Source organism: Onychomys torridus, chromosome 17 (genome assembly GCF_903995425.1).
Source record: "Onychomys torridus chromosome 17, mOncTor1.1, whole genome shotgun sequence".
Lineage (NCBI taxonomy): Eukaryota > Metazoa > Chordata > Mammalia > Rodentia > Cricetidae > Onychomys > Onychomys torridus.
Window position 1 is genome coordinate 10,812,129 of NC_050459.1, and position 27,866 is coordinate 10,839,994.

The window sequence follows — 27,866 nt, forward strand, 5'->3', positions numbered from 1 at the left end:
AGGCCAGAATTCTGAAATAAAAACAACATTGCCATCCTTTTTGACACTTCTTTGGATTGTTGAGGAAAACTAGTCCAGGACAGATAAAAAATAATGACTTCAGGCCTGCAAGACGGCTCAACAGGTAAAGGTACTTGTTGCCAAGCCTGGTGCCGGGGTCTGATCCCTGAACCCCACGTGGTAGAAGGAAAGAACCAAATACCACCAGTTATCCTCCAAACTCTGCATGAACGCCACGGCACACATATGCCCCTGTTGATATTAACTATGTGTAATAAAAAATGAACTTAAAAAAAAACCAATAGCTTAAAATGACCAAGACTTTGTGTAACCTAGCCTCAAGTCAACTGAAGAACAAAAAGATGAGACTGGGCACATTTGGAGTGGTATGGCCGTAGACAGAATAAAAAACGAAAAAGAAAAAGAAAATCTGCTACCTAAGCTGGAGTTATCCAAATTGTTATAAATGACTAAAAGACAGGATCAAAAGTGTTACTCTCACAAAGAAACACACAGATTAAGAAAGGGAAGAAATGGAGAGACCGACAGACAGCAGATGAGTAAGAGTCGGAACAGCAGTGTGAAAGAGGGGCTGGTCCATTCTGGTCAGTTCCGGCGAAGTGGATGACCTTAGGCCTCTTGCTTCCCATTTTCTTCTGGAGCTGGGGGCTGACTTGCTCTGCTCAAAACAGAAGCAGTGAGCTCATCAAGATCCAAGACAACCACTGGAGTGGAAGGAGAGTCCATTCTTCTCTCAGCTCTCATCCATTGTTCCAAAGCCTCCACAGGCACAACAGGGCTCTCCCCAGGCCTGGGCGCCATGGCAACAGTCACATGACCCCACAAACAGCTCTGCTGGGGCTGTACTGCTCAGCCTGCTTCTCTCTGAAGGGAGCCTGGAGATTGTGATCTGAGATGCTGCTTAGAGTCCCCCAGCTGACCACCCCTTGGGCTAACAGGGACCTGCAGAAAGCCTGGGAGAAAACCTACCAGAACCACTGGAAAAAGGTAGGAAGACAAGGGCTAGCCTCCTGCTGGGCTTTGGGGTGCCCAGAAGTATAGCAGGGGTTTAGACGGTCATTTTCTTTTTTTTTTTTTAATTAAAAAAATATTTTATGTGTATGAATGCTTGCTTTCATGTATGTCTGTGCACCATGTGTGTGCCTGGTGCCCATGGAGGCCAGAAGAAGGTACTAATCCCCTGGAATTGAAGTTACAGACAGTTGTGTGTGCTGGGATTCAAACCCAGATTCTCTGGAAGAGCAGCCCATGCGCTTAACCTTGCTAAGCATCTCTCCAGCCCCTGGAATGACAGTTGTTAACAGGGCTCATCATGTGTCACCAGTGAACAAGAACTCCACAAACTCAGATTCAAGACCACCCCATCCCCAAGCACAGGGTGTGTTCCTGAACGTACTCAGTTTCCCTAAAAATACTTGCAGTCACCTTAGGAGAAGACCTGTGTGTCCACTCCTGGTCGGCATTCCATGTGCCAGAGGAAACTAAACCTACCTGTACCTGGAAAGGCAAGAGACAAGTATTATTTCTACTCCTCGGGTAAGGATGTGGATGTTGCTTAAGAATGTCATGAAGCAGGGATGGAGAGATGGCTCAGCAGTTAAGAGCACTGGCTGCTCTTCCAGAGGTCCTGGGTTCAATTCCCAGCATCCACATGGTGGCTCACAGCCATCTGTCATGAGGGATCTGGACCTCTCTTCTCTCTGATGCTCTCTTTAGTCGTGAAGGTATACATGCAAATTACATAAAGTACATGAATAAATATTTTTTAAAAAGGGATGTCATAAAGGAGCCCTGCCTTCTTATTGGGCTCATCTGCTAATGACATTCCATTAGTTATACCAGAAACCCCTGAGGGAGAGTGTCCTTGGATCTGGAAACTAGGAATGGGGTGATCCCCTTCACTAATTTTCAATGATTGCCCCAGGTACCAAATCGACAGTCAACGCTTTTTCCCCCTGAAGCTTCAGGTGACACCCTAAGAGGTCAACTCATTGCCAGGCTCACTTGGTGCCCCACTGACCTCAGGAGACTCCATGTAGAGTAGCACTCCTCCCAGCTCTTTCAAAGGCCTGAGTTAGTTTCCTTACATCCCATCCCTCCCTAGAGAACTTCCTCTCTCCTATAAGAAGCATAGCATGACCTTCTGGTTTCTTGTTCAGGCCACCAAGCTGGATGTACAGGCTCATCACATGGCACCTGAGTCACCTGCTCTGATCATCACTGTTCACTATGATCTTATCAACCTATAGCAACCATTTAGTAATGACCTTTCACTAAGAAACCAGAGTCGGTGACTATTGTGTCTCTGAGTGATCTTTCAGACCAGCCCTCTGGGCATTTGGGTCTTTTTTATCCCAGGAACTGGCCCAAACCCCATGAGATAGACAGTCACCTGCGCTTATGCGAGTGACCAGACTCTGCACCCTAAACACCATCAAACAAAGCTGTTTTCAAATGTTCCCTGCAGCAGGAGAGGGCTGACTAAGCAAATGAGACTTAGTGAGGTAGACAGCGGGCTGGGGCCCTGCAGTGTTTGGGAGCATTGGCTTATGGCACAAATACACAAAGCTTTGAAATGTCCCAGAAGCCTATGATTGGAGTTTTTGGAGAACCTGATATGGTTATGGCCACCAGCAGAACCAGTAGACTGGGGATCCACAAGCCTGGCATGAAGGTGAAGGTACTAACATGTGACCGAGCACACCGTGAGTCTCACTGAGAAGGAGAGAAGTGATGGGAAGGGAAGTCAGTCAAGGCCCGGGAGCCAGTCTTGGGCATAGCTGATGGAGCAGCTGAAGAAAAGGGGGGCTTGGATGAAGCGTGCAATGACTGGGGGAAGAACCTCTGAAGAGAAGCCATGCCGGCTGAGGGTGTGGTCAGAACCTGCTGTGGATATTGCTCTGTATAAATAAAATGCTGATTGGCCAGTAGCCAGGCAGGAAGCATAGGCAGGACAAAGAGAGAAGAGAATTCTGGGAAGTAGAAGGCTGAGGCAGAGAGACGCTACCAGCTGCCGCCATGAAAAGATGTTAAGATACCAGTAAGCCACCAGCCACGTGGCAACTTATAGACTAATAGATATGGGTTGATTTAAGATATAAGACTAGTTAACAAGAAGCCTGCCACAGCCATAGAGTTTGTAAACAATATAAATCTCTGTGTGTTTATTTGGTTGGGTCTGAGCAGCTGCAGGACTAGCAGGTGAGAGAGATTTGTCCTGACCCTGGGCCAGGCAGGACTGGAGAACACTCAAGCTACAAGAACCTAAGGAGGTCAGGCAATGGAGCCTAGGAGCCAGTGGGATGTCCCCATAGGCACAAGACAAGGGAAGAGAGACTGTCACTGATTTCTACTGCTGCAATAAGACACTGTGACCAAAGCAACTTGGAGAAGAAAGGGTTTATTTGGCTTACATCCACATCATAGTCCATCATCAAAGGAAGTCAGGACAGGGACTCAAGGCAGGAACTTAAGAAGAGACCACAGAGGAAAACTGCTGACTGGCTTGCTCCCCATGACTCGCTCAGCCGGATTTTTATACAACTCAAGACCACCTGCCCAAGGATGGCACCGCCCACAGCGGACAGGCTCTCCCACATTAATCATTAATCAAGCAAATGTTCTACAGACCTGCCTACAGGCAATCTGATGAAGATATTTCTTCAGTTGAGGTTCCTCTTCCTGGGTATATCTAGGTTTATGTCAAGTTGACAAACAGCACAGGAAAAGTGACTGTGGCCCAGATACCAAGGTCCCTGTTGGAGAGTGACAGATATGAGCAGGTGGAAGAAGAATGATGGGATGTGGCAAAGAACAGAGAACCCTCTCTTCCACCCCAAGCACAACTAGTCTGAATAAAAGCCAACCCATGTTCCATGTGAAGAGTAGCGAGCTCAGCTTTCCAAGTAGTCAGAGCAAGCATGGGAATCTCTGTTAATGCAGAGACTTTGATAAAACAGAGAAAAGAGAACACTGTGCCTCCAGCCACCAGTGACACCTCTAGAGCCTCAGGGGGTACTTTAGGACCTGAGTGCCCACCCCAACCTGCTTCCACTCTTCAGCAAGCACCACGACAGTGCACTTGTCCTTCTGGTCACTGCTTCTTTTGGAGATGCGCCCTTCCCCCTCCTGGTCTACCTGGCATCCTCCCTCTGATGGGCTTACACTGCTGTTGGAAGAAGCTGCAAACTGGAGGATACAATGAGAAAACCTTCTTTTGTGCTATAACAAGACACCCCAGACTAGACAATTTATGAACAGCAGGCATTTATTTCTCACAGTTCAAGAGGCTACACATCCAACATCAAGGCTCTGGATGACTTAGTGTTTGCAATGAGTGCCTTCTGAGATGACAGCCTTAATGGGATAAGAGAAGGGGCAGATTTCTGATGACTGTTTTATAAGGGCTTTCATTTCATTCACGAGAAAAGAAACATCATGACTTAATCACTTCCCCAAAGACTCCATTTCTTAATACCAGCACGGGGAGGATTAAGCTTGAGCATGAATCATGGAAGAATACAGATGCAAACCATAGCAACTTTGAAAACTGAAATCAAAGAGAACAAAAGCCTAACAAAAAATAAAAACAAACCTGAATGTCCAAACACAGTGGTAGAGTACAGAGGTGCAGTGTGCCAGTAGTGAGAATACCAAAAAGGAGAAGAAAGAAAAGATCTAGAAGAAGGAATAAGGGACAATGTCCCTCACTTCCAGACACCACAGCAGAGATCCAAGGAGCCCAGAATACGCCATAAAGCATAAATGTCTCCAACTACACATAGGCATGCATATCGTATTTGAACCTCAGAAAAACAAAAAATAAACAATCTAAGGGCTTAGACAGATGTCCCAGCAGATAAAGCACATTCTGTCATGATGGCCTGAATTTGATCCTTGGGACTTACATGATGGAAGGAGAGAACCAACGCTCATGTGTCCTCTGACAGGCTGTGGAATGTATTGATACACACATACACACACACACACACACACACACAAATAGATGTAATAAGAAATAAATAAATATAGATAGTCACAATGGCTTGGACTGTGAAGGTGTCTGTACTTCAATTATACAGGAACAGTGGGGAAGTAATGAGATTTAGTTGTTGCAAGGTACTACACTCCCCATGACTCAAGGAAATGTTATTTGAAAACGAACTTGGAATAGTTGTAAATGTATGTTGCAAACTCCATGCACAACAGTTTTTAAAAAAAAAAAAAGTATTTAAACTGTTTAACTGGTGTGTCTAGAGAGACGGGTCAGTGGTAAAGAGCGTTGGCTGCTCTTGCAGAGAGGACTTGGGTTGGCCTCCCAGCACCCACATGGAGGCTCACAACCTCCTGTAACTCCAGTTCTAGAGGGTCTGGTGCCCTCTTCTGGCCTCCTCAAGCAACAGCTACACATGCAGTACACATACACACAGACAAAATACTTGTACACATAAGATAAAATTAATTTAAAATCTCAAATAAAATGAGAAAATCCAGAAAACTAGTGGAAAACAAAAAAAAGGAGCAAAGGACAAGGTTGATGGATAGAAAATAGTAGCAAATACAGTAGATATGAATCCTATTGGGTCAACAAACACTTTGGGGTTTTTTGGTGGTGGTGGTGGTGGTGGTGGTTTGGTTTGGTTTGGTTTTTTTGAGACAGAGTTTCTCTGTGTAGCTTTGGAGCCTGTCCTGGAACTCACTCTGTAGACAGGTTGGCCTCAAACTCATGGAGATCCACCTGGCTCTGCCTTCTGAGTGCTGGGATTAAAGGCGTGCGCCACCACCCAGCAACAAACACTTGGTATGTCTGTAGTATGTCTACGTGCACCAATGAAGTGACAGAGACTGGGACCTGTGAGAGCCTCCTCAGATAAAGGTTCTTGCCGCCAAGCCCAATGACCTAAGTTTGATCTCCTGAAACTCACATGATAAGGAAAGAACCAGCTTCTGCAAGTTGTCCTCTGGCCTTCACATATATGTTACAACATGTACACCCACACATGTGTTATAGCATGTACACCCCCAACACACAATAAAGGATGTTCTTAAAAAGGCAAATTATCAAAGTGGATCAAAAGTATATTTAACAATAGATATGCTGATCATAAGAAGTCCACTTTAGTCTAAAGATACATAGATTGAAAATAAACGGAGCTGGGCAGTTGTGGTGAACGCCTTTGATCCCAGCACTCGGGAGGCAGAGACAGGCAGATCTCTGTGAGTTCGAGGCCAGCCTGGGCTACAGAGTGAGTTCCAGGAAAGGCGCCAAAGCTACACAGAGAAACCTTGTCTCAAAAAACTTAAAAAAAAAATAAAAAAATAAAAAATAAATGGAAAAGAATATACCATGTTAACACTCATTGAAAGGAAGGAAGACTAACTTTTTTTTTTCTGAAACAAGGTTTCTCTTTGTAGCTTTGGAGCCTGTCCTGGATCTCGCTCTATAGACCAGGCTGGCTTCAGACTCACAGAGATCCACCAGCCTCTGCCTCCAAGAGTTGGGATTAAAGGCATGCACCACCACTGCCTGGCACAAAAATTACTATTTTTAATCTTAGGCAGAGCAGACTTCAAAACAAGGAATGTTATTAGGGATGAGAAAATCATCGCATGATTACAATGGGGGTTCACCCTTCAAAAGGACAACAATTCTTAACATGTATGCAGCTAACAATAGCCTGTCAAGCTATGTGGGACAAAGAGAACTGGAACTGCAAGAAAAAATTATGAATTGAGAGGGAAGATAACCAAAGGATATCGGAGGGTGAGTATGATCAAATTATGCTATACGGATATATGAAAACAATTACAATTAAATGTACGATGATTTTTAAAAGAGAAAAAAAGAAATACATGACTCTACTGTCACAGTGGGAGATTTAATACCTTCAGCCAGAAATAGGTCACCAGGCAGAGTATCAGTAGGGAAATGTTGGAACTCACTCACTAATCCATTGGCTTGAAATCTACAGATTACTTCACCCAATAGCAACATAATATACATTTTTTTCTCAAGATTATGTAAAATATTTATCAAGATAGACCATATCCCAGGCCATAAAACACACCTCAGTAAGCCTAACAGATTAGGAGTCATACAACATGTGTTCTTGGATCAAATTGAGCTAGAAATGAATCATAGAAAGGTAACTAGAAATTTTCCAAACATTAGAAATTAAACACTATACTTATGAACACATGGATTAAGGAAGATATCTCAAGAGGAATATGCACACATACATTCCATTTATCCATTTTATGTGTGTGTGCATGTTTGTGTACACACATGTGGGTACATGCAGTACTTGGTCCTCTATCTCCATCATGGGTCCTAGAAATTGAACTCACGTCATCTGTTTTTGTGACAAGTGCCTTTATCCACTGAGCCATTTTGCCAGCCCTCCTGAAAAATGTTTTAAATGATTTGATCTAAGTGGGATTAAAATGTAACTTCTCAAAATTTGTGGGATGCCATAAAACCAGTGTGGAAAGGGAAACTTACAGCACTGGATACATATATTTCTACAAAAGAAGAACAGGCTGGGTGTGGTGGTATGCACCTTTAAATCTTAGCACTCAGGTGGCAGAGACAGGAGGATTTCTGTGAGTTCAAGGCCAGCCTGTTCAACATAGGAAGTTCCAGGCCAGCAACAGTTACATAGTGAGACATTGTCTCAAAGAACAAGGTGTGGGGAGTGGAAGGTTAAACACAAAGTCACCTGAAGTAGGAAAATAATAATTGTAGGAATAAAAAACAATAAGATTCACATCAGGAAATTAGTAAAGAAAATAAATGAAACCTGGTTCTTTGAAAGTTGATTCTCTGAAAAGATCAGTAAAATGTATGATCTCTGTGCAGGCCAACTTAAAAAAAAAAAACAAAAGGACACAAATTATTAGCATCAGAAACAAAACAGAGAGCTTCAGTTCAGACACCATGAACACAGGGTGGGATGTAGCTCAGTGGTAGAGCACTTGTCTGGCATGTGCAAGGTGCTGGGTTTGATTCCCAACACAGCAGGAACCAGAGATCCTGAAACAGGCCTATATCTATTAAAATATCAAATCAACGATTAATTGCCTTCCAAAATGGAAATCTCTGGGGCCAGATGGATTTGCTAATGAATTTTGTCAGATATTTAAGGAAGAGATTGTACTCATTCTCTACAGTCTCTTTCCAAGGATAGAAACAGAAGTATAGGTGCAAAAATCTCTAACAAAGATTTAAGAAACAGAATCCAACGTTATATTAAAAAAATTATATACCACAAATAACTGGGATTCATCCCAGGGGTGCAAAAGTGAGTTATTATTCAAATATCAACTAATAAATCAATTATTCAACAACAGGGGAGAGAAGATAGAGAGAGAGGAAGAAGGAAGGAAGGAGGGAGGTAGGGAGGGAGGAAGGAAGGAGGGAGGGACAGAGGGAGGGAGGGAGGGAGGGAGGGAGGAAGGAAGGAAGGAAGGAAGGAAGGAAGGAAGGAAGGAAGGAAGGAAGGCAACTAAATCAGAATCAAGTTGGAGGACTAAAGCTACCTGTCTTCAAGACATACTCTAAAACTACAGTCATCAGGATGGGATAGTGCTAGTCAAAGAACAGTTAACTAGGTCAACGGACTAAAATAAAGACATAGCACACAAATAATTGTAATTGGGTAATATTTAACCAAGGATCAAAGGCAATACAATGGAGAAAAATAAATAGTATTGAATGTCGATTGAACATCTATGTGCAAAATAATAATAATAATACAGACTCAACTTGGAACTTTCACAAATATTAAGTAAAAAATTATCATAAGTATAAATGCAAAATGTAAAACCATGAAACTTCTAGGTGGAAATCCAATGGCCTTGGGGATAGAAATTGTGTTTTGGTTTGGTTTGTTTTTTTTTTTTTGAGACAGGGTTTCTCTGTGTAGCCCTGGCTGTCCTGGAATTCACTCTGTAGATCAGGCTGGCCTAAGGCTCAGAGATCTTCCTGCCTCTGCCTCCTGAGTGCTGGGACTGAATAACTTTTTTTGTGTACAAAACCAAAGAAAGGCACAGTTCATGAAAGAAATAATAGACAAACTGGGTCTCATCAATATTAAAAATGCTTCTACACTGTGGAAAACAATGTTGGGAGAGACAAGAGACAAGCCACAGCCTAGAGAAAGGATGGTAAAGCATGTATGTGATAAGCAATGTTTTCCAAACTGTGCAAAGAACCCCTAAAACTCAACAGTAGGAAAACAATCCAATGTAAAGATTGGGCTTAAGACTGAATGTACATTCCCAGATGATATATACAAATGACAAATCAGCCTGGGAATGATGCTCCACATCTTATCATATGGGAAAGGCAGATGAAAACAGTAATCAGAGCTATACTCCTATTAGAATCTCCATCCCCCAGGGACCTCGACATAGGCTGTCCCTTGGGTTATTAATGATGCTTCCTTACACAGGCATGGGTGATCAGATTGCTTAGCCCTAGGGACTAGCTTAACCTTCATCCTTGCTCTCCTCAGAGAGATCGAAGACTGGGAACAAAATTTCTAGTCCTCTAATGACATAATCAGGGCCCTGGTGACTGGCTGCCATTTGAAGCCAGGCAGGAGTCTCGTCACCAGCTGGCTCACTGGCTGCCACCAAAAATACACCTGTGGCTTTAGGGAGTTCCAGGACTCCAGTTCTATAATGACAGGAGAGGGGAAGAGAAGACTACACATCTTCTCACGCCTGCGTAGAGAGCAACAGAATGTTCTGGAAGATCACAGTAGATGACCTGAACAAACAGAAAGAGGTACAACATTCTTGAAAATAAATACTGATACAAATAGAGAATGTTCCCTTGAGTTGCTTTGTATCCTTAGGAAAATCCAGTTCTATTTTTCTCCTGGGATTAAACATATTCATCATCAAGTTTACCTGGTAGCCATGCATGAATACTCAGGAAATACTGGAGAGAAAGTGTGATTGGAGGAGGCTCAGCTATGATATCAAATGCTAAAGCCAACACAAGGCCTCTGGGCCTAAGCATGTGCCGGTGCTGAGCACTGAGAGGAGGCAGACCAAAGGTGAATGCACTAAAGTGTATTCAGCCTCAATTGCACCAGAAAATCAGAAGACAGTAGAAGAGGGATCCCTGCAGACTGTCTGCAGACAGCAGTAGTCTTCTCGTTGTCCCAGACACAATCAAGGTGCCATGTCTGTGTGTGTGTGTGTGTGTGTGTGTGTGTGTAGATCTTACTGCAGTGTGCTCTGGTGGCAGAGCAGAGGACCAAGAATTGTGCCCTTCCATGGGGAGTGAAGAAGAGGTACTCATCGATACAAGCTCCTTCTACAGCAGCGCAACTCCATCTCTGAGGCAACACCTGCCCGCAGGGCTGCATCCTTGTTCTGCACTGAGGATTAAGTTTCCAACCCATGAACTTGAGGACACATTAAGACCACAACAGTCTCCTGGTCTGTTTGCGCTGCCTATAACAACAGAGATTTATTGTTTATAGCTCTGGAGGTTCTGAGTTAAAATGCTGCAGCTGCAGTGCCAGGTCAGGGCCATTTTTATAGATGGTGCCTTCCCACTGTGCCCCTCTCACTAGGATCTTTGAGGCCCCTTATCCCATTAGGGAGGCCCTACCCCAGAGTCTCATCACCCCCCAAACACCCTACCTCCTCATCTTAGGGGTTAAGGTTTCAAGATACAAATTTGGAGGACACGAGTGTTCAGGGCCCAGCTAGAGTGTTATCGAACAATACAAACACAGTACTGAGTGGGAGGGTGCTTACACACAAAGGATAAACCTGGGGCTATTCTTGCCTTAGCCTGAGCTGCCATGGGAAATACTAGACTAGACTGTTTTAATAGCAGAGATTTATTTCTCACAGTTCTGTGGGCTGGGAGCCTAGGGTCAAAGTTCTTGGCAGGGCTCAGTTCTCAGTAAGGGTGGCTTCATGCATTGCAAACAGTACATCTTCTCTCAGCTCACATGACAGAGAGGAAGGACCAAGGCTCTCCAAGGCTCTCCCTCTGTCTTGTGACAGGCTCTGACCCCTCATGCTTTGTTTGGTCTCACCTTCCTCCAGAGGACCCATCTCTACACTCAGTTCCTGGGATTGGAGCCTCAATTGGGATTCTCAGGGATTGGAGTCTTTGGCCCACATACTCTAAACTAAGAGAAACTACAAAAGGATTGTAGATTTAAATATAAGTCAGGAGAGTGTGATGACACTTGCCTGCAAATCCAGCAGCACTCTGGAGGCTGAGGGGAAGATCAAGAGTTCAAGGCCAGCCTAGGCTACATAGTAAGACCCTGTCTCAAAAAACATAGCCAGGCTTGGTGGTGCACACCTCTAATCCCAGCACTGGGGAGGCAGAGGCAGGAGGCTCTCTGAGTTCAGGGCTAGCCTGGTCTATATAGTGAGTTTCAGTACAGTCAGAACTACATAGTGAGATCCTGCCTTTAAATAGCAAATAAAAAGATTAAGTATAAAAGCAATTAAAATTAATTTCACAAGTACTAGAAGATGGAAATTTTATTCTATAAAATCAGGGTAGAAAAATTATTAACCATAATTCAAACCCCTTAAAAAAGAAGGAAAATTGATAAACTCGACTAATAACATATAGCATGGCCCAAGAAATAAGCATTGGAAAAGCAAGTGTAAGTAGGAAAAGGTAAGTGCAATTTACATCACAAAAGTAAGTCAACTCTAGAACTAAGAAAAATGAAAACAGATGAGCAGTAGAAAAAAGGTTTTCCAAGTTCAAATAGCTTTTAGCCTATAAAAAGATCGTCAGCTCCACTAGAATAGATAAATGCAAATTAAGCTTGCCCTCTAATACTGTTTCTCAACTCTGAGGTTGGTGAGGAGCCCAAATGTCATTGGCAATGCTCTGGGGACAGGGCCACCACCATGTTGTGCTAGTGTGTGTGTGAAAGGCAGAGCCCCGTGGGGAAACTGAGCAATACCTCATAAAATTGCGCACATGTTTATCCTTTACCCTAGCAATCCCAATTCCAGATATACTGGCAAATACACAAAGACAAATTGCAAAAGATATTAACTGCAGCTTTTTGTAATAGCAAAATTGGAACCAATTCAAATATTCTTCAATGGGCAGCTGGGTAAATAGGGTTCTTTATACATAAGGACTATTATACAATTGTATAAAGAGTAAGAAACTTCTCCACAGGCTACTGTACAGTTATTTCTGGAATGTAGCATGTTGTGGTTTGATGTGGTTTAATGTTTCCTAAAGCTTTATTGCTGAAATTTAAGCCCTATTATGAGGGGCATACATCATGAGGGCAGAAACTTGATGCCAATGCCATTAGGATGGAGCCCCAGGACTGAATCCTGGTGGCTAGATAAAAACAGAGGGATGGCTGGGGCTTTGTCTACAAGACAGAGCTCTTGCCTAGCATGAATGAATACTTAATTTCATCTCTATATGTAGATGGATGATGATAAACAGATGATAGATAAATGATAGATGGATGAATGAGAGGCCAGAAAACCATGTCAATGTGCACACATACACATGTGTCTACATGTATTTCATCTCTCCCTGTATGATACTCTGCATCTTCTGGAGTTTGGTAGGAACACTAGCATCAAAACTTGCCATGTAGACCAGGATGGTCTAGAACCTGCCTCTGCCCCTGAGTACTAGAGTAATGGTGTGTACCACCATGCCTGGCTTTCCATAAATTCTGAAACACCAAATAAAATAGTGAGCTGACTAAAGTTCATTCATAGTGAGCAGAAATAGATACTAGAACAGAAGGTACATATGTACGCAGGGAGAAGAGTGGGACGGGGGAGGACAAAGATAACCTTTTTGTTTTAAAATACCATCAAGTTTAGAGACTGCCTTAGAAATAATACAAAAACGCCCTCATAAATCTCCATTTCTGTCCCTGTCTCTAACGTCTATATGGTTAATCTTGATTGCCAACTTGATGAGGTTTAGAGTTACCATGGAAACAAATATCCAGACAGATCTGTGAGAGAGTTTCTAGATTCCATCAGCTGAGGTGGGGGACCTACCCTGAATGTGGGCAGCACCATTCACTCTATGGGCAGGGGTCCTGCACTTTACAGCCGTGAGTGAAATGTGGCCAGCTTCTTCAAGTTCCTGTCACTGGCCCTTCTCTATCATGATGACTGGACCCTCCACTGTAGGTCAAAAGAAACCCTTCCTTCCTTCCTTAAGTGGGATTTTCTCAGGCATTTTGTTCTAGAAACATGTAAAATAACTAATAGACTCTCTCTCTCTCTCTCTCTCTCTCTCTCTCTCTCTCTCTCTCTCACACACACACACACACACACACACACACACACACACACACACACACACACACAGAAGCAATTTAAGAGAGTACAGTACACATTTTATCCCTCAGTATCTCACTGTGTAGTTTCCAAGAACAAAAACATTCTCTTTCCTAACAGTATGGTTTTTCAAATACATGGATGCTGGTATTTCACGGTCCATTTCCTAAATTGTCCCAAGAATGTAGCTGTTCTTCCTCCCAACACAAAATCATCACCTTTAGCCTTCATACTACTTGGAGTAATTTAATTTCCTAATTTCATGTCTGCCAAGATATGAACTCTTTAAAGACATGTTGTACTTGTTTCATAGAATCCTTAGTTTGGGTTTTTCTAGTGTTTCTTTGTAAGTTAATGCAAACTCCACAGCCCTGAGTGAAGAAAACAGAATACCATGCCCATCTCATTATGGAGATGGAGACATACTGTAGACACCTGTATGCCACTAGCAATGACGATAGTGACCCATGGTCAAGGATGTACCCAGTTTCCCAGAGCCTAGACCTAGAGACAATCTTTGAAGACCTCTTCTGTATTGCCTGCTAGACTGTAGACCTGCTGTGGGACTCTTGTACCAGCTTTCCAAATCCAGTGCTGTGTTTCACATTTGGGAATCTGTGTTTCATGTCCTTAACATACAAAGGAGGCACCATATCATATAGTGTGTCAGGTACCTCAGTCAACACAGGCTGTATCATAAGCTAGAGCGGTGTTCCAAGAAACAGTACAGAATACATCTTCACCTGGATCCCAAACAAACGTCCAAGGAAGGTCTGCTCAGTCAGCTCAGATTAAACATGGCTAACACAGTCTGCAGATTACTCTCCAACCTTGGTCACCACCTTGGTATTGATGTCACCAGGTATCAAATCATGGTGTGTGGGGCCTCCCTGCTCCCTCCCTCCCTTCCTCCATTTCCAATAGCCTTGACTCGGGCCCATTCCTGGGATTCCATGTCTGTGGCCCTGAAGCACCACAGTTCCCTAGCATCTCCTCCTGCCCCCATCTTTGCCTTTCTTACACAAAAGACAGCACCATTCTCTGACTTCTGTCTCTGGTTACTTCTAGTTCCTGAGTAGGACTGTGAGATGCCTCGCCTTCTAGCAATCTGTTGAACAGTCCTCAGCCCCTCACAACACTGCAGCCACAGGGTGGACTTCCAGATTGCCCGATACATATGCTGTCATTTGGGGGAGGGCAAGGCAGGGGCCATTGAGACAGGGTTTCTCTGTGTAGTCCTGGCTGTCTTGGAACTCACTCTGTAGACCAGGCTGGCCTCAAATTTACAAAGATCTGTTGTTGTTTGTTTTTTACTCTTTGGGGGGGCCTGCCACCCAACTCCCAAATAAATCACACATGAAGGTTTATTCTTCATTATGAATGCCTGGCCTTAGCTTGGCTTGCTTCTCGTCAGCTTTTCTTAACCTTTTATCCTGTCTACCTTTTGCCTCTGGGCTTTTTCTTTTGCTTACTCCTATACCATACTTTCACTCTTAGTCTGTGGCTGGTTGCATAGCTGGGTGGCCGGCCCCTGATGTCCTCATTCTCTGGCTACTTCAATTTTTCTCTTCCACATTTCTCCTCCTATATCTTCTCTCTGCCTGCCAGCCCTGCCCATCCTTTCTCCTGCCTCACTGTTGGCCACTCAGTTCTGTATTAGACCATCAGGTGTTTTAGACCGGCACAGTAACCCAGCTTCACAGAATTAAACAAATGCACCATAAACAAAAGTAACACACGTTAAAATAATACTCCACAACAGATATCTGCCTACCTCTGCTTCCTGAGTGCTGAGATTAAAGGCATGTGCCACTACCACCTGGCTCTGCTGTCATTTTATTTACTTCATTGGTTTATTTTTCTGTTTGTTTTGCTTTGTTATTATCATTGGTGGTACCTGCCAGGCCAAGAGCTCTAACACTGAGTCCCACCCTCGCCTTGCTGTGAATGGCCATTTTAGACATGTTTTGAGTGTGTCCCTTGGTTGGTAGGGTTCCCAACTCTGTCATCTTCAGATTGTCAGCTGATAGGTCCTAGAGTCAGTGATGTCACCGGGGATCTAGAACGTAAGGGATTCCTTTTACTGCAAACAAAAATACATGTAGCTCTCGTGAGTATAATCTGTCACCATTTAAAAGATACACTTTCCCTATGTCATGTGTTACTTTGTGGTCAGTCCTGGTATTTGGTACTTCCTGAGCACATTGCTGGGACTCACACAGCCCTACAAGTTAGACACATGGCCTGGCCTGCAGGAGAATGCTTGCATAGTGTTGGGCCGATGACTGGCTGTTACCATGTCAACAAACCTCGTTCTGCATCCATGCGATCCTCTACCCCACCACAGAACACGAGCTCACTTCTGAGGGTCAGCTGGTCCCTCCCAGTCAAACCATGAACCTCAAGGGAGAGCTTCCTGCTGGGGCCTATTTGGAATCTTTGGTACAAGGTCCTCATGGGGATATCACAGAACCTGCTCAAACTGCCCCAGGAGTCTCACTGCCCGCTCTGTGCTGCAGGTCCAGAATGCCCAGCCACTAGTGGATACCCATCCACCACAGACTTACAGCCACCTCTACCTAAAGTTCAAGAAGCTGAAGGTACGTGCCGCCTCCTCTGCTAACCACTTTCCCAGCTTACAAGGGGATATCAGCTCAGAGCCCCTAGACTGTGACTAGACAAGCTCTTTGGCCTTGTCAAAAAGCAAGGTGTCACCTAAGAGGCCAAATGAACTGATCCTACCCCAGTGGAGCTGGCTGGTGGTACAGAACCTTCTCTGATATTTCCCCATAATGGCACAGATGCAGACAGATAACTTTAGGGCGATTTGTACAGTGAAGCTCCAGATTAATAATTAGCATCGTTCCTTTTCATTTTTTGGCCACTTCCAGATTTGTATTTCTGGAAGCATAGGCCATGGGTGAGAGTGAGCCATACACAGTCATGCATGCAGTGATCCCCCGAGGCAAACTGAAAGTGACTAACATTGTGAGTCAGCTGAAGAGCAGCTGAGCAAACCAGCGCGTCACTCAGTCTAAAAGCAGAGTAGTCCACCACTCTTACAGCAAGATGGGAGGAAAGACAGAAGAATCCCTGGAGGCCTGTGGGCCAAGGGATTCAGCAAACAAGAAACGCCATCTCAAACGAAATAAACACAAAGGTGGACAGCTAAGGATGTCCTCTGACCTCTACAGGCATGCTGAGGCATGTGAACACACACACACACACACACACACACACACACACACACACAATGCAGAAGGCTATAGGTATAATCTTTTCCTCCCTCTGGAATTAAGTATACACTTCTTCTGAGCAGCATAAATATCTCCTGAGATAATTTCCTTTCTAGTATGGCCACTGCATGTCAGTTTAACAGGAGACTTAAACGCACAAGATACTATATAGCTTCTTGCTGCAGCAGCCCCATCCCAGTGTATTTTCACCCACAGATGTAGTAGTCACCCTGTTTCTGTCCCGGTGCCCAGGATTATAGTGCACCTTGCTAGCTGCTGCTGACACCTTGGGGGACCTATGGCATGTGGCTTTGAAAAGTATGTCTGGAGGAACCTTATGCTACTGAAGGGTCCCTGTGTCCACAGATGGAGGAAGAAAGACTCTCCGTCATTGACAGAGCCAACTGTCTGCTTCTGCAGAGGGTGGCCTCTGCCATGAGAACCAGGGGACAGACTGACAGCAGAAATAACTTCATACACAGAAGGTAACAGAAGGCCTCTTGACATTGGCCTTGGCCAGCCCCAGGCTAAGCCTCGGCTCAAGGGCAGGGGACAGGGGCATGGTGATACAGAGGCAAGGCATGCTTTCTTATCACAAGAGCCAAATTCAAAGAGCCCACACACTCCCTGACTCCAAACTCTCCTTGAGGCTTTGAGGCATATCAAGGCACAAGAATGGACCCAGGGTGACAGCTGCCCAGCCACATGCCTGCTGTGTGCCAGGCACTGTCTGTAGAACCTGTGCAACCACCATCCTAACAAGGACCAGGCAAAGCAGAGGCTGAAGAGCTTCTCATTTCATGGTGGGGAAACTGAGGCACAATGAAGCTGCACAACTTGGCCAAAATTGCCATCACTGTGGAGGGTGGAGGGTGTGTCCAGTTTGTAGAGCACCCGACAGCCTTGCAAAGTGTCAGATCCTTGTCAGGGAGAGAGCAAAGGGCTCAGACATGATGCCTGGGTGAGATCTTGGCTGTCCCCTTTTATGCTAGCTCTGTTCTCTGAAACCTGTGATTTCTTCCAGCTTGGAATTCTGCATCCCAAGAGGATAAAGGGCAGCAGGTCTCCATGTTCCATGAAACCACCCTCTGAACTCTCTCATGAGTCCTTTCTCCTCATTCATGCAAGAGCAGTGCTCTGTCCCTGGTAGTCATATGCCCTAGGAGACCTCTGCAGTCTCCCCGTTTGGATGCAGACAGAGTCATGCTGAGGACTGTACAGGGCCACAGCGATGCTGTTGCTCCTGGACTTAATCTTTAACCCTGCAGAGCAGTTTCCAGGTTCATAATAAACTAAACCACAGGCAAGCACCAGGCACCCAAGCCGTCAGCTCAGGGAAGAGACAAAGGTGCTGTGAATGGGCCGCTCATCTAGGGAATCCTCTGTTTCAAGGACACAGAAAACTACTTGATTTAGATAGTTTAAATACAGCAGGCTAGCTTTGTATATTCACACATGTACACACACACACACACACACACACACACACACACACACACACACCGCCAACCTCCCCGTGATCTGTCTAAAATATGTTCCTCTGGTTTGCAGCATTTAGCACTTTCAAAACAGACTAGACTCTTCATACCTCTGTCTGTCATGCTTCTCCACATGGCTGCTGGCCCTTCCTCCCCTTCTTGCCATCAATCCTTCTCTCCTTTGAAGACTCTATCCAGCATTGCCTCCGGGCTGCCGCCACTCTTCTCTAGCAGTATGACATCTTTACCTTGTGAGCTCAGTGCCCACTCCCCGCAGTGGACAGAAAGCATCCTGGTACATGGATGGGGAGCAAGGGTTTGTTGAATGTTTCTCAATGGGAAGAAAACGAGAGCCCAGCAGGCCTGATGATCCACGGGCACCTTTTGTGAATGGAGAGGGAGCTTTCTGTTCCATAACTCTTGGCTGATGAGAGAATGTGTGTATTCCTTCCTGGAGTCTAAACAGGAAGACCAGCGAGCAGGCTCACATGAAAGCACAGAAACAAAACAAAGTCGTCCTGGAAAGACTTCCAAGCTCAGAGCCCTGGTATGGAGCACAGAGACCGTGGGAGGGCAGGGCTGCCCCCGCCAGACGTCCCTGCAAAAGCAGACGCACCTGGAGAAAAGGTACCTGCGGTTCTTGTTGTAAGTATACAGCTATCTAAAATTCACTTCATCAGATTCATCACACACGGATGCACTGGGTCTTCGCTGCCCGGTGCCTTGTCAGTGAATAGATGGCTCAGGTCACAAAAGGGCAAACTGAAGCCTGGGCACTTCTCCTCCAGGGAATTCACCCATCTCTCTTCCCAGACTTACAAGGAGATAAAAATGAGTTCAGTTGATTGGTTACAGGTTCAGGAGCTGGGGAGAGTTTGAAGATATAACTCGGCCAGAAAGTATGCTTCCAAACTCCTTTTGTAAATACCTGAATTAGCTGTTCTACACAGGATCCAGGACAAGGTGGAAAAAAAAAAAAAACCTACAACCTGGAAGAGTTTGCTAGAAAATCATAACTTTTCCTCTTCACCTAGCCCAAATCTCTGGCAAGCTCATAATTCTAAATGAAGGACAATCTAATTCCAATGCCATTATTTTTACAAATATCTCAATGAATCAAAGTAGTTAGGGGTTTTAAATCTTCACTCACTGTCCTTATCCATGATGCTGTTTCCAAAATCAAGTCTATTCTAGGGAAATGTGCAGATACCAAACTAATAGTAAGAATTCCAGGACATAGAGCCTGCCCTAATCAAGCCCCAGTCCAAAGATTCCACCCCACAGCCCCCTCCCCATGACACCTGGTCTTTTAGTCCTCACTGTGCCTGTAGGGACTGAATTTGGCTCATATTATTTCTGGTCATATGACCTTCCTATTAATTGCCTCGACATTTCTTCTAAATTCCTGAGGCATTAGGACAAGTATTGCAAAGATGTACAATAAGAAGCAATTACTAAGTAGCAAAACACTAGGGGAATTTAGTTTGCTTTCTAATTGACACAGAGAACCTGAATGTTTGGGTTCAAACCTTGAGTTTAATTCCAGAGCACTGGCATTTGCTATTGCAGAGAATAAGGCACTGGCAGTATGGGATGGTTGATTATGAAGCAGGGCCCTTTCTCAGATGTTGTAGACATGATCTCTGGAGCCGTTTGTGCATACTTCTATTTATTATGTGGGTCTATTGGTTCACACAAGCATGCTTTCTGTAAACTGCCCATTTCATTCAGTCACATGTCATTCAGAAATCGTTCAATGCCAGGACATAAAGGTCTTTTCTATGTGCCTTTTTAGCGGTTAGTATTTTTGTACATATATACCTTAATTTATTTATACAGACCCCAAGTTATAAAAAATAATCTGATTATTTTCATTATTCTAAGTGAAACTTTGATAATCACCACAGTGCATGTATATCTGTAACTTTCATTTCTAGATGTAAAATTGCTCAATTGAAAGACGGGCCCAGTAGATACCACTAACTTACTTTCTAGAACATTCTAGGTACTGCCCTCCATTCTGGGTACAGAGCATTGTTTTCTCATACTCTAGCCCACATTGTGGACTATGAATTTCTGTTCATGTCCTTTTACCTAATTCCCCTGGATAGTTCTTTAAGTTATTTTCAATATTTCAGTATTTACATTTTTTCTATTGTTATTGTCACAAGTATTCTTTCTCCCACACTGAGCGTTTCCCCTGGGGTTATATTTTAGTGTAAAATCTGCCAAGTTTTCCTCTATGGCCTCTCTTTATTACTCTAAGAGAGTGACAGTGTTTCCCCATATTTTTTCTTGAGTCTGTAATAAACATGGAATTTTTATACATTGTGTAAATTTGTTATCAAAGGATTTTAATTTTTCTTTGAGACAGAATTTCACTATGTAGTTCAGGCTGGTCCTGAACTCAGATCCTTCTGCCTCAGCCTCCCAATTGCTAAGATCACAGGCATGCATACCTTGCCTGGCTTTAAAAAAAAACAAACAAAAAACAAAAAAACAATGCTGAGCATAGTGGTGCATGCCTTTGCAGGGGGAGCTCTGTGAGTTCGAGGCCAGCCTGGTCTATAGAGCTAGTCCAGGACAGCCAGGGAAGTTACACAGAGAAACCTTGCCTTGAAAAGTAAAAAATAAATTAATTCATTAATATTTAAGAATTAATATAAAAAAAATTAGATTGCTACCTCTGCTCACCTTCATTCACGTCTTATTGTTAACATTTCTGTATTGGTTTTATTTAAGGTAGCCTTTACGGACAAAGATGAATTTTGCTTTTTAGCTGAGTTTGGAGCTTTTACTTGCTAAATACTGTTTGCTCTCATTTCTGATTCTTCTATTTGTTTATACTTTGCTATTCCCCCGTTCTTTTCCTATTGTTGATTTTGAGGGATTAGTTTTTTGTTTTCCAAGGAAAATGTTTAGAAAATACTTGGAAGTAACACTCCATTCAGCCCTTCCTTTGTTTGCACGGACCATCTTGTTCTCCCCATAAAAGGAATTGAAAAAGCTGATGGCAAAGGGAGATGCTGAGAGAGACAGAAGGAAGGCTATTCTGCTTGGAACCGGTCCCCTGCAGCTACCACCCACAGTCCACACTCCATGTAGGATGTGGCCAGCTTGGCTCACGGGCAAGCAGAGCCTTGCAGGGGCTCCTGGGGCCGCTTCAAGGGCAACCCCCACCTCCTCTCCAACATTCAGCTCTGGGCCTATGGGTGCACTTTGTCAGTGGCTCTGGACCTTTCCTCTTCGTGAAAGACAGGAAACAGCTGCCACTGCCTTAGTCTGTGGTCGGGAGGCAGCTTCCTGCCAGGAGCCTTTCAAACCATCATATGCATTTCCAGGACCTTCACTCTGTGTGTCCGTGGGAGAGAGTGAGGGACCTAGGGCTCCTGCTGCAGACGCCTCAACCCTGAGCCTCTTCCCAGTTTGGGGATGCCTTGCTTTTAGGTGACTTTGCTCTTTGTTCTTGTTGCTTTGGTTTTGGTTTGATTTGTTTGAATAAATATGCTATAGTCCTGACTGGCTTGGAACTTTATAGACCAGGCTAGCTTTGAACTCACAGAGATCTGCCTGCCTCTGTTTCTCAAGTGCTAGAATTAAAGGCATGTGCCACTGTAGCACAAATTGTGAGAAGGTCTTGTTAATAAAAACAAACCTGGAGGGGCTGGAGAGATGGCTCAGAGGTTAAGAGCACCGACTGCTCTTCCAGAGGTCCTGAGTTCAATTCCCAGTCAACCACATGGTGGCTCACATCCATCTGTAATGAGATCTAGTGCCCTCTTCTGTATACATAATAAATAAATAAATCTTAAAAAAAAAAAAAAAACAACTCGAGCCGGGTATTGGGGTGAACGCTGAAAGATCAGAGAGACAGAACAAGCCACAGCTACCTCACCTCGCCAGTTCCTAGCTGATCCTGTTTCCTCAGACTGGAAGCCTCTGTGTCCTCATCTGAATGGGTCTCAGCTGAACTGCTACTTAAAGGCCTAAAAGCTTAACCAGCCTCATTCCTGATTTTCATGCCTTATATACCTTTCTGCTTTCTGCCCTCACTTCCTGGGATTAAAGGCTTGAGTCTCTGGCTGTTTCCAGTGTGGCCTTGAACTCACAGAGATCTGAATGGATCTCTGCCTCTGGAATGCTAGGATTAAAGGCGTGTGTGCCACTATTTTCTGGCCTCTATATCTAGTGGCTATTCTGTTCTCTGACCGCAGATAAGTTTACTAGGGTACACAATATTTTGGGGAACACAAAACCACCACATGCCACCATGTTTGATTGGTGCCCCAGCCTTTCATAGAAATAAAATTAAGTAATATGTAAGTAAAATTATGTTATTGGAAAATGGCAGGTATAAAAATAGAAAGGACTCCATTTTCTAGGATTGGAAAGCCCAGAAGGCACTTTTCTGGCTGGCCAGCTTAGTCTGGAACTTCTATTGGCCTTCTAAAACTGGACTTATCTTGAGCCTCTCACAGGCATGCCAGAGAAGAGCACCCTCTCCCAGCCACTGCAGGAGCTCTTGCTTCCGGACTCTGACAAGAGCAAATGGCGTGCTGTTAGGAGGAAGATAGCTAGAAGATCGTCCAGGAAACACCATTGGCCATCCTAGTGCCGGGGTCTACCTAAATGGAAGCACAGGGCCTCTACAATGCACACACAGACACCAGAAAACACACACACACACACACACACACACACACACACACACACACTCACAATGAGAAAACTAAACAGACGAACTACCCGTCAGTGGTGGAACAGTACACATGCTCCAAGTTCTTCAAGACAGCTCCACGGTTTCAGACGAATGCCCAGTTCCTAGCACACACAGTGAAGACAAATGGGCCTCAGCTCCTGCACCCATGTCAGGGTTAAGTGAGCAGCAAAGAGGCTATAAGGCTCCTGACCCTAGAAACAGCATGCTTTAGCTTCTGTCCTTCTTCACCACATACTTCTATCATCTGAGTCAAAACTAGAAACCAACTGTCAGTTTGCCAGTTCGGTGTAAGAAAAGACTCTACAGCAAAATTGAAGTCGCAGAAATTCTCATCTGACTACACGTACATCCAAGGGAGAAATGCAGTGACCAGTGTGCACATGAGAAGATAGCCAGTGTTCCTGGGGAAGTGGGAATCAATTCCACAGTGAGATACCCTTCACATTCATTTCCCCGCTGGCTGGAATGGCTGAGGACAGCATGTGCTGGCGAGGTGTTTGGAGAAACTGGGCAGCATAGTGGTGGTCCACTTACTTGGAAAAAACTGCTGGTTCCTCTAAAAATTAGACAGCAATTCCACACCTAAGGAGAGAAGAGCATTGGAACTGCAATCAACAGGAAACTATACACACACCTGTGTCTGGAACAGCATTAATAACAATAACCAAATGTTCATAAACTGATGAGTGAGTAAACAAAATGAGCTATATCTGCACAATGGAATATTATTCTGCCACACACACAAAAAATGAGGTCTTGCATTGTTGCATCATGGCTGGAGCTTAAGGACATCAGTGAAAGAACAAGGTAGAGAGTGGCCCATATATGAAATGCCCAAAGAGGCAAATCCTAGTGGCAAGAGGACCAGTGGTTAGTGGGAACTGGAAGAGACAATTGGGGGAAAATTGTTATAGAATATGGTTTGGGGGGAGCTAGTGATTAAAATGTTCCCAAATTATACTGTAATTATAGCTGTACATATATTAATACCTCCAAACCTCTAAAGTATTCACTTTAAAAGGTAGGTTTTAGACATAGAATTACTGTATTTCAGTCAAGTCATTATGAAAAAAAAAAAAAAAAAGGTGTGAGCCAGCATGGTGGCACAACCTGGGAGGTAGAGGGCAGTCGGATCTGGATTTCAAGGTTAACCTTGACTACGTAGAAGTTCAAGGGCAGCCTGGGCTACATGAGACCTTGCCTCAACAAACAAACAAAAAGCCAGACACAACAATGAAAGATCATCTAGTACATTCTAAATAAAAGACTGTCCATTGAAGTGCTCTGTCCACTGTGCATGCTAAAGAATTGGCATGTTTTTCTGTCCCCGCCTAAGGAAGATGACTGTGGCGGCATTTTTGGTCCCACAGGAGCTGGAACTGATGCCCAGCAAGGACACCGCTTCACCTGGATGCCCAACCTGGAGTGGAAAGGATGACGGTTCAGAATACAAACACCCTAAGAAGCCCAGGGCCCAGGAGCTCTGAGGAGGCCTTCCCGTGCTCTCCCTGGGGTCAAGCTGGCTTCCGTGTGCCTCCGGGGACAGCCATAAGGGCTGTGACACAGCACTCATGATGTTCGCCAGATGACACAGCACAGCTATTTATTGCATTTCTTGGACTGATAACCAAAACCAAAACATGCGGAGTAACGCTCAAAGTGACTGGATTTGGAATTAGACGGTCTTTTCTAGCTATTAATACTTTTTCTGAGTTACCAAGAGTTTGGGTGGGTGGGTGTAATTCCCTTAAAAACTCTGTGACTGTCACTTTACCAAATATGTAAATAAATCAAATTTGAGAACTTTCACCCAGATCCAGAATACATGACCCAAAAACTAAGGACCCAGAGAGTCTTTCAGAGCAATTAAGGAGTGTCTAAGACTCCGCAACCTGCGTGTTTTCCATTTTCAAGCTAGATCACATTGAAACTTTTTCCATTTTCAAGCTAGATCACATTGAAACTATTCTATGACTAGGAGCTGCTAGCTTTTCTGCCTCAAGAAGTAACTTTAAAAAATGGTGCACACTTTCACCTATTCTTCCAGCAAAGTCCTGTGGGGGTGGGGCCTCAGAAGTAAGGAGGAAGCATGCTCCATGTAAGCTCTTTCTGAGGAGACATGTCTAATATCTAATTATTCTGTGTGTGTGTGTGTGTGTGTGTGTGTGTGTGCGTGCGCTCCAGCTCATTTCTTTTCTTTATTGCAAAACCCTTTAACATATACTTAGATGTCAGTAGCAAGTCTAATGCTGGCTCCCCAGACAAGAAAAAACCTTCAACACAGAACCTCAGGGCCTTCAGTACACCACACAAACACCATCCTTAAATCACAGAGCTTGGGGGCAGGCAGGATGTGGCCTTTACCTCTTTGGCTGTGTTGCTGGACATTGTAAACTGCTCACCTGAGCCGCAAGTACTGCAGGAGTCTGCCTCAGTCTGCCTCAGGCGACATACTCGTGGCCTGTACACACTGTAGCGATGACCCAAGCTCCTTCTTAACCGTCCAGATCGCTGTCAGGTCTGACAGAAAGGTGACCTCTTAGTACCATATGTGCCCTCAGCTTACAAGCATCCCCTTTGCACCTGCTCCCGAAGGTGGCGCCTGCCTGTGTCCCTGCTGCCTCTGCACCCTGGGGAACAGAAGGTTCCCAGGAGCACTTGGTGGCATTGCTCAGTGCAGTCTGTCACCAAACTAGAAGAGTTGCCATTTGATCACATGAAGATTATTCCTGTTCTCCTCCTGCCACTCTAGAGAGCGAGTGGTGGATAAGAACCGCCAAATCATTCCATAGCGTCAAGGCTGAGGCGAAGCCTTCCCATTACAGGAGGACTTCTGCTTTTTTCCCCTCTGAACTTTTTTATATAATGAAGGATTTTTTTTCCTTGCTCACCACTTTGAACCCTGCCTTATCAGCCACCATTCCTCAAAGAATTATATGAAGTTGACCTCTGTCTACAGCAGGACAAGGTCACCATGAAAATAATTTTCTCACTTTAGGTTATGCAGTACACCTAGCCCCTTTGGCTGCCAATCAGGGTCCTAAACGTGAGAAGACATTCTGGGGGGGTTCCATCGGCTCAGCTGAGGGAAGACCCCAAGTCTCCCAGTGCTAAGGCTGTGTGCCTTCTTCCCCTTTCAGACACGGCTGGCATGCCCAGAGGTCGGACTCACTCAGAAGAGAAGCAGACACCTATGAACTGCAGTCCTGCCATGCTGAGGGGATACTGCAAAACAATAAAGCCTGGGAAGTACATGGAACAGCTGGGCAGAGCCTAATGCTCAAGATGGCCATCACATCTGTCCTGCCTCACACAGGCTCAGCAGCTCAGAAGGCCTCTTTCTGCCAAGTGATGCTGTCTCTTAGTTCCTAGGGAGCAAGATTCCTCTTATAACGGTTTGTCTATTTTCTGCAGGGTATCTAGAAAAAACATGGCAGACACATGAAAAACACTTCCGTAAGAGCCAGATTAATTTTCAGGGGCCTACAAGTAGGAACCCACAGCCGACACTAACCCTTGGAAGACAGCCAGCAGCACTTTGGCAAGACCGTACAGAATACACCATTACAGTTCAACTTGATGTTCAGATCTGTGATCTAGACTTCGAAACAACTTTCTCTTGTCTGTGGCCTAACCCAGTTTCTAAGGATAAAATAATGGTAGTAAACCAGTGGCAACATGCGACAAAGATCTGGAGCCCTCAGAGACCTTCCAGACACTACTGTTCTTGGCTGCCCATCAGAACTTGGTGGTAACACCCTATTGCTGAAGACACCATGTGTGTTGGTCCCATGACATGTAGAAATCTAGCTAGAACTGAGGTGGGCGCTTCCTCCCCACTGGCTAGCTTTCATGGAGCTAGGAGGTGCTATGCAGGTTGTTTTCTTTTGTGGAGTGGCTCCAGTGAGTAACTTCCCGTGTGTGCTCACACAAGTAGCTCGAACTCAACAAAGTGATTCACACGCCAAGACGGGACACGAAAGGCGGCTGGAGGGATGGCTCGTGGTTAAGAGCACGGTCTGTTTTCCCAGAGGACCCAGGTCCTAATCCCTGCACACACGTGGGAGCTCACAACCCTCTATTTCTCCAGTTCCAGGGGATCAAACACCCTCTTCTGGCTTCCATGGGCATTCTGCATGTGGTTCAAGATATGCATGCAGCAAAACACTAACCTACACAAAACAAAAATAATAAATCTTTAAAAAAGAGGAAAGTTGGGGCTGGAGAGATGGCTCAGCGGTTAAGAACACTGACTGTCCTTCCAGAGGTCCTGAGTTCAATTTCCAGCAACCACATGGTGGCTCACAACCCTCTGTAATGAGATATGGCGCCCTCTTCTGGCATGTAGGCAGAACACTGTATACATAATAAATAAATCTTTTTTTTTTTTTAAAGAGGAAAGTAGAAAGACTTATTAGGAAAAAGGGTTTCAGTAGGACAGAAAAAGGGATGAGAGAGGATAACGGGGGGAATAAGAAACCCCCAAATGTGTGTGTGTGTGTGTGTGTGTGTGTGTGTGTGTGTGTGTATGAAAATGTCAAAGAATAAAAAATGTTTAAAAATTTAAAGAATATATCCAGTCACCAAGTGCATCATTTGCTGAGTCAGAGTCCTTGGCAGCATTAGATATGAGCTATTGTGAGAGTCTTCAAACTATGAAATAACTTGAGATAACCTTAGATTTCCCATGGATCACGGTCAGGAAGCAATACGGGAAGATCATCACCCAATCTTCATGCGAAGTCCTATCTTCATACCACAGCTCAAACCTGATAGAGTGCAATGGGATGCAAGCCAAAGCCATGCTGTTCGCTTTGCTTTGGGTTTCTGCCTGTGTGGTAACTCACACCATTGGCACAATGTATAGTCAAGAACAGAACTCCCCCGTCACACAGGCTGCCTACAGTCCTGGTAACGGTCATTGGTGCTTATCTCCAGGACCCTGCGGCCTTTGACTATACTGATTCCATCTTTGCTCAGAGGTCTAGTAGCCTCACTTTCCAGCAGAGTGGACTAGCCCAACTATTTTACCTTCTGTACTGTCACGCTACAGTCTACAGAGAAGAGGGCTCCCTCCAGTGCAGA

At 44.6% G+C, this 27,866-nt stretch overlaps 1 protein-coding gene across 10 annotated transcripts; it reads left to right on the forward strand.

The window, feature by feature from the left end:
* Window positions 1-841: 841 nt before the first annotated feature.
* Window positions 842-26,992, forward strand: Cfap97d2 (CFAP97 domain containing 2). 10 transcript variants are annotated; one of them, XM_036209184.1, is made up of 5 exons: window positions 842-1,008; window positions 15,867-15,947; window positions 16,950-17,068; window positions 18,519-18,706; window positions 25,922-26,992. In XM_036209184.1, exons 1-5 carry the CDS (start codon window positions 916-918, stop codon window positions 26,056-26,058), a joined length of 618 nt encoding a protein of 205 aa, XP_036065077.1. In that variant the 5' UTR covers window positions 842-915; the 3' UTR covers window positions 26,059-26,992. The 10 variants fall into 10 exon arrangements, with proteins under 10 accessions (XP_036065077.1, XP_036065079.1, XP_036065078.1 ...); XM_036209186.1 differs by having other exon boundaries at window positions 18,519-18,688; XM_036209185.1 differs by having other exon boundaries at window positions 18,528-18,706.
* Window positions 26,993-27,866: the final 874 nt, after the last annotated feature.

Excerpts from the sequence above, each read along its gene's own strand:
- Cfap97d2 (XM_036209184.1), top strand. The coding sequence starts at position 916 with ATGCTGCTTAGAGTCCCCCAGCTGACCACCCCTTGGGCTAACAGGGAC. Across the intron at positions 15,948-16,949 it reads TAAAGTTCAAGAAGCTGAAG|ATGGAGGAAGAAAGACTCTC; the intron begins GTACGTGCCGCC and ends CTGTGTCCACAG. Across the intron at positions 17,069-18,518 it reads AATAACTTCATACACAGAAG|TCTAAACAGGAAGACCAGCG; the intron begins GTAACAGAAGGC and ends TCCTTCCTGGAG.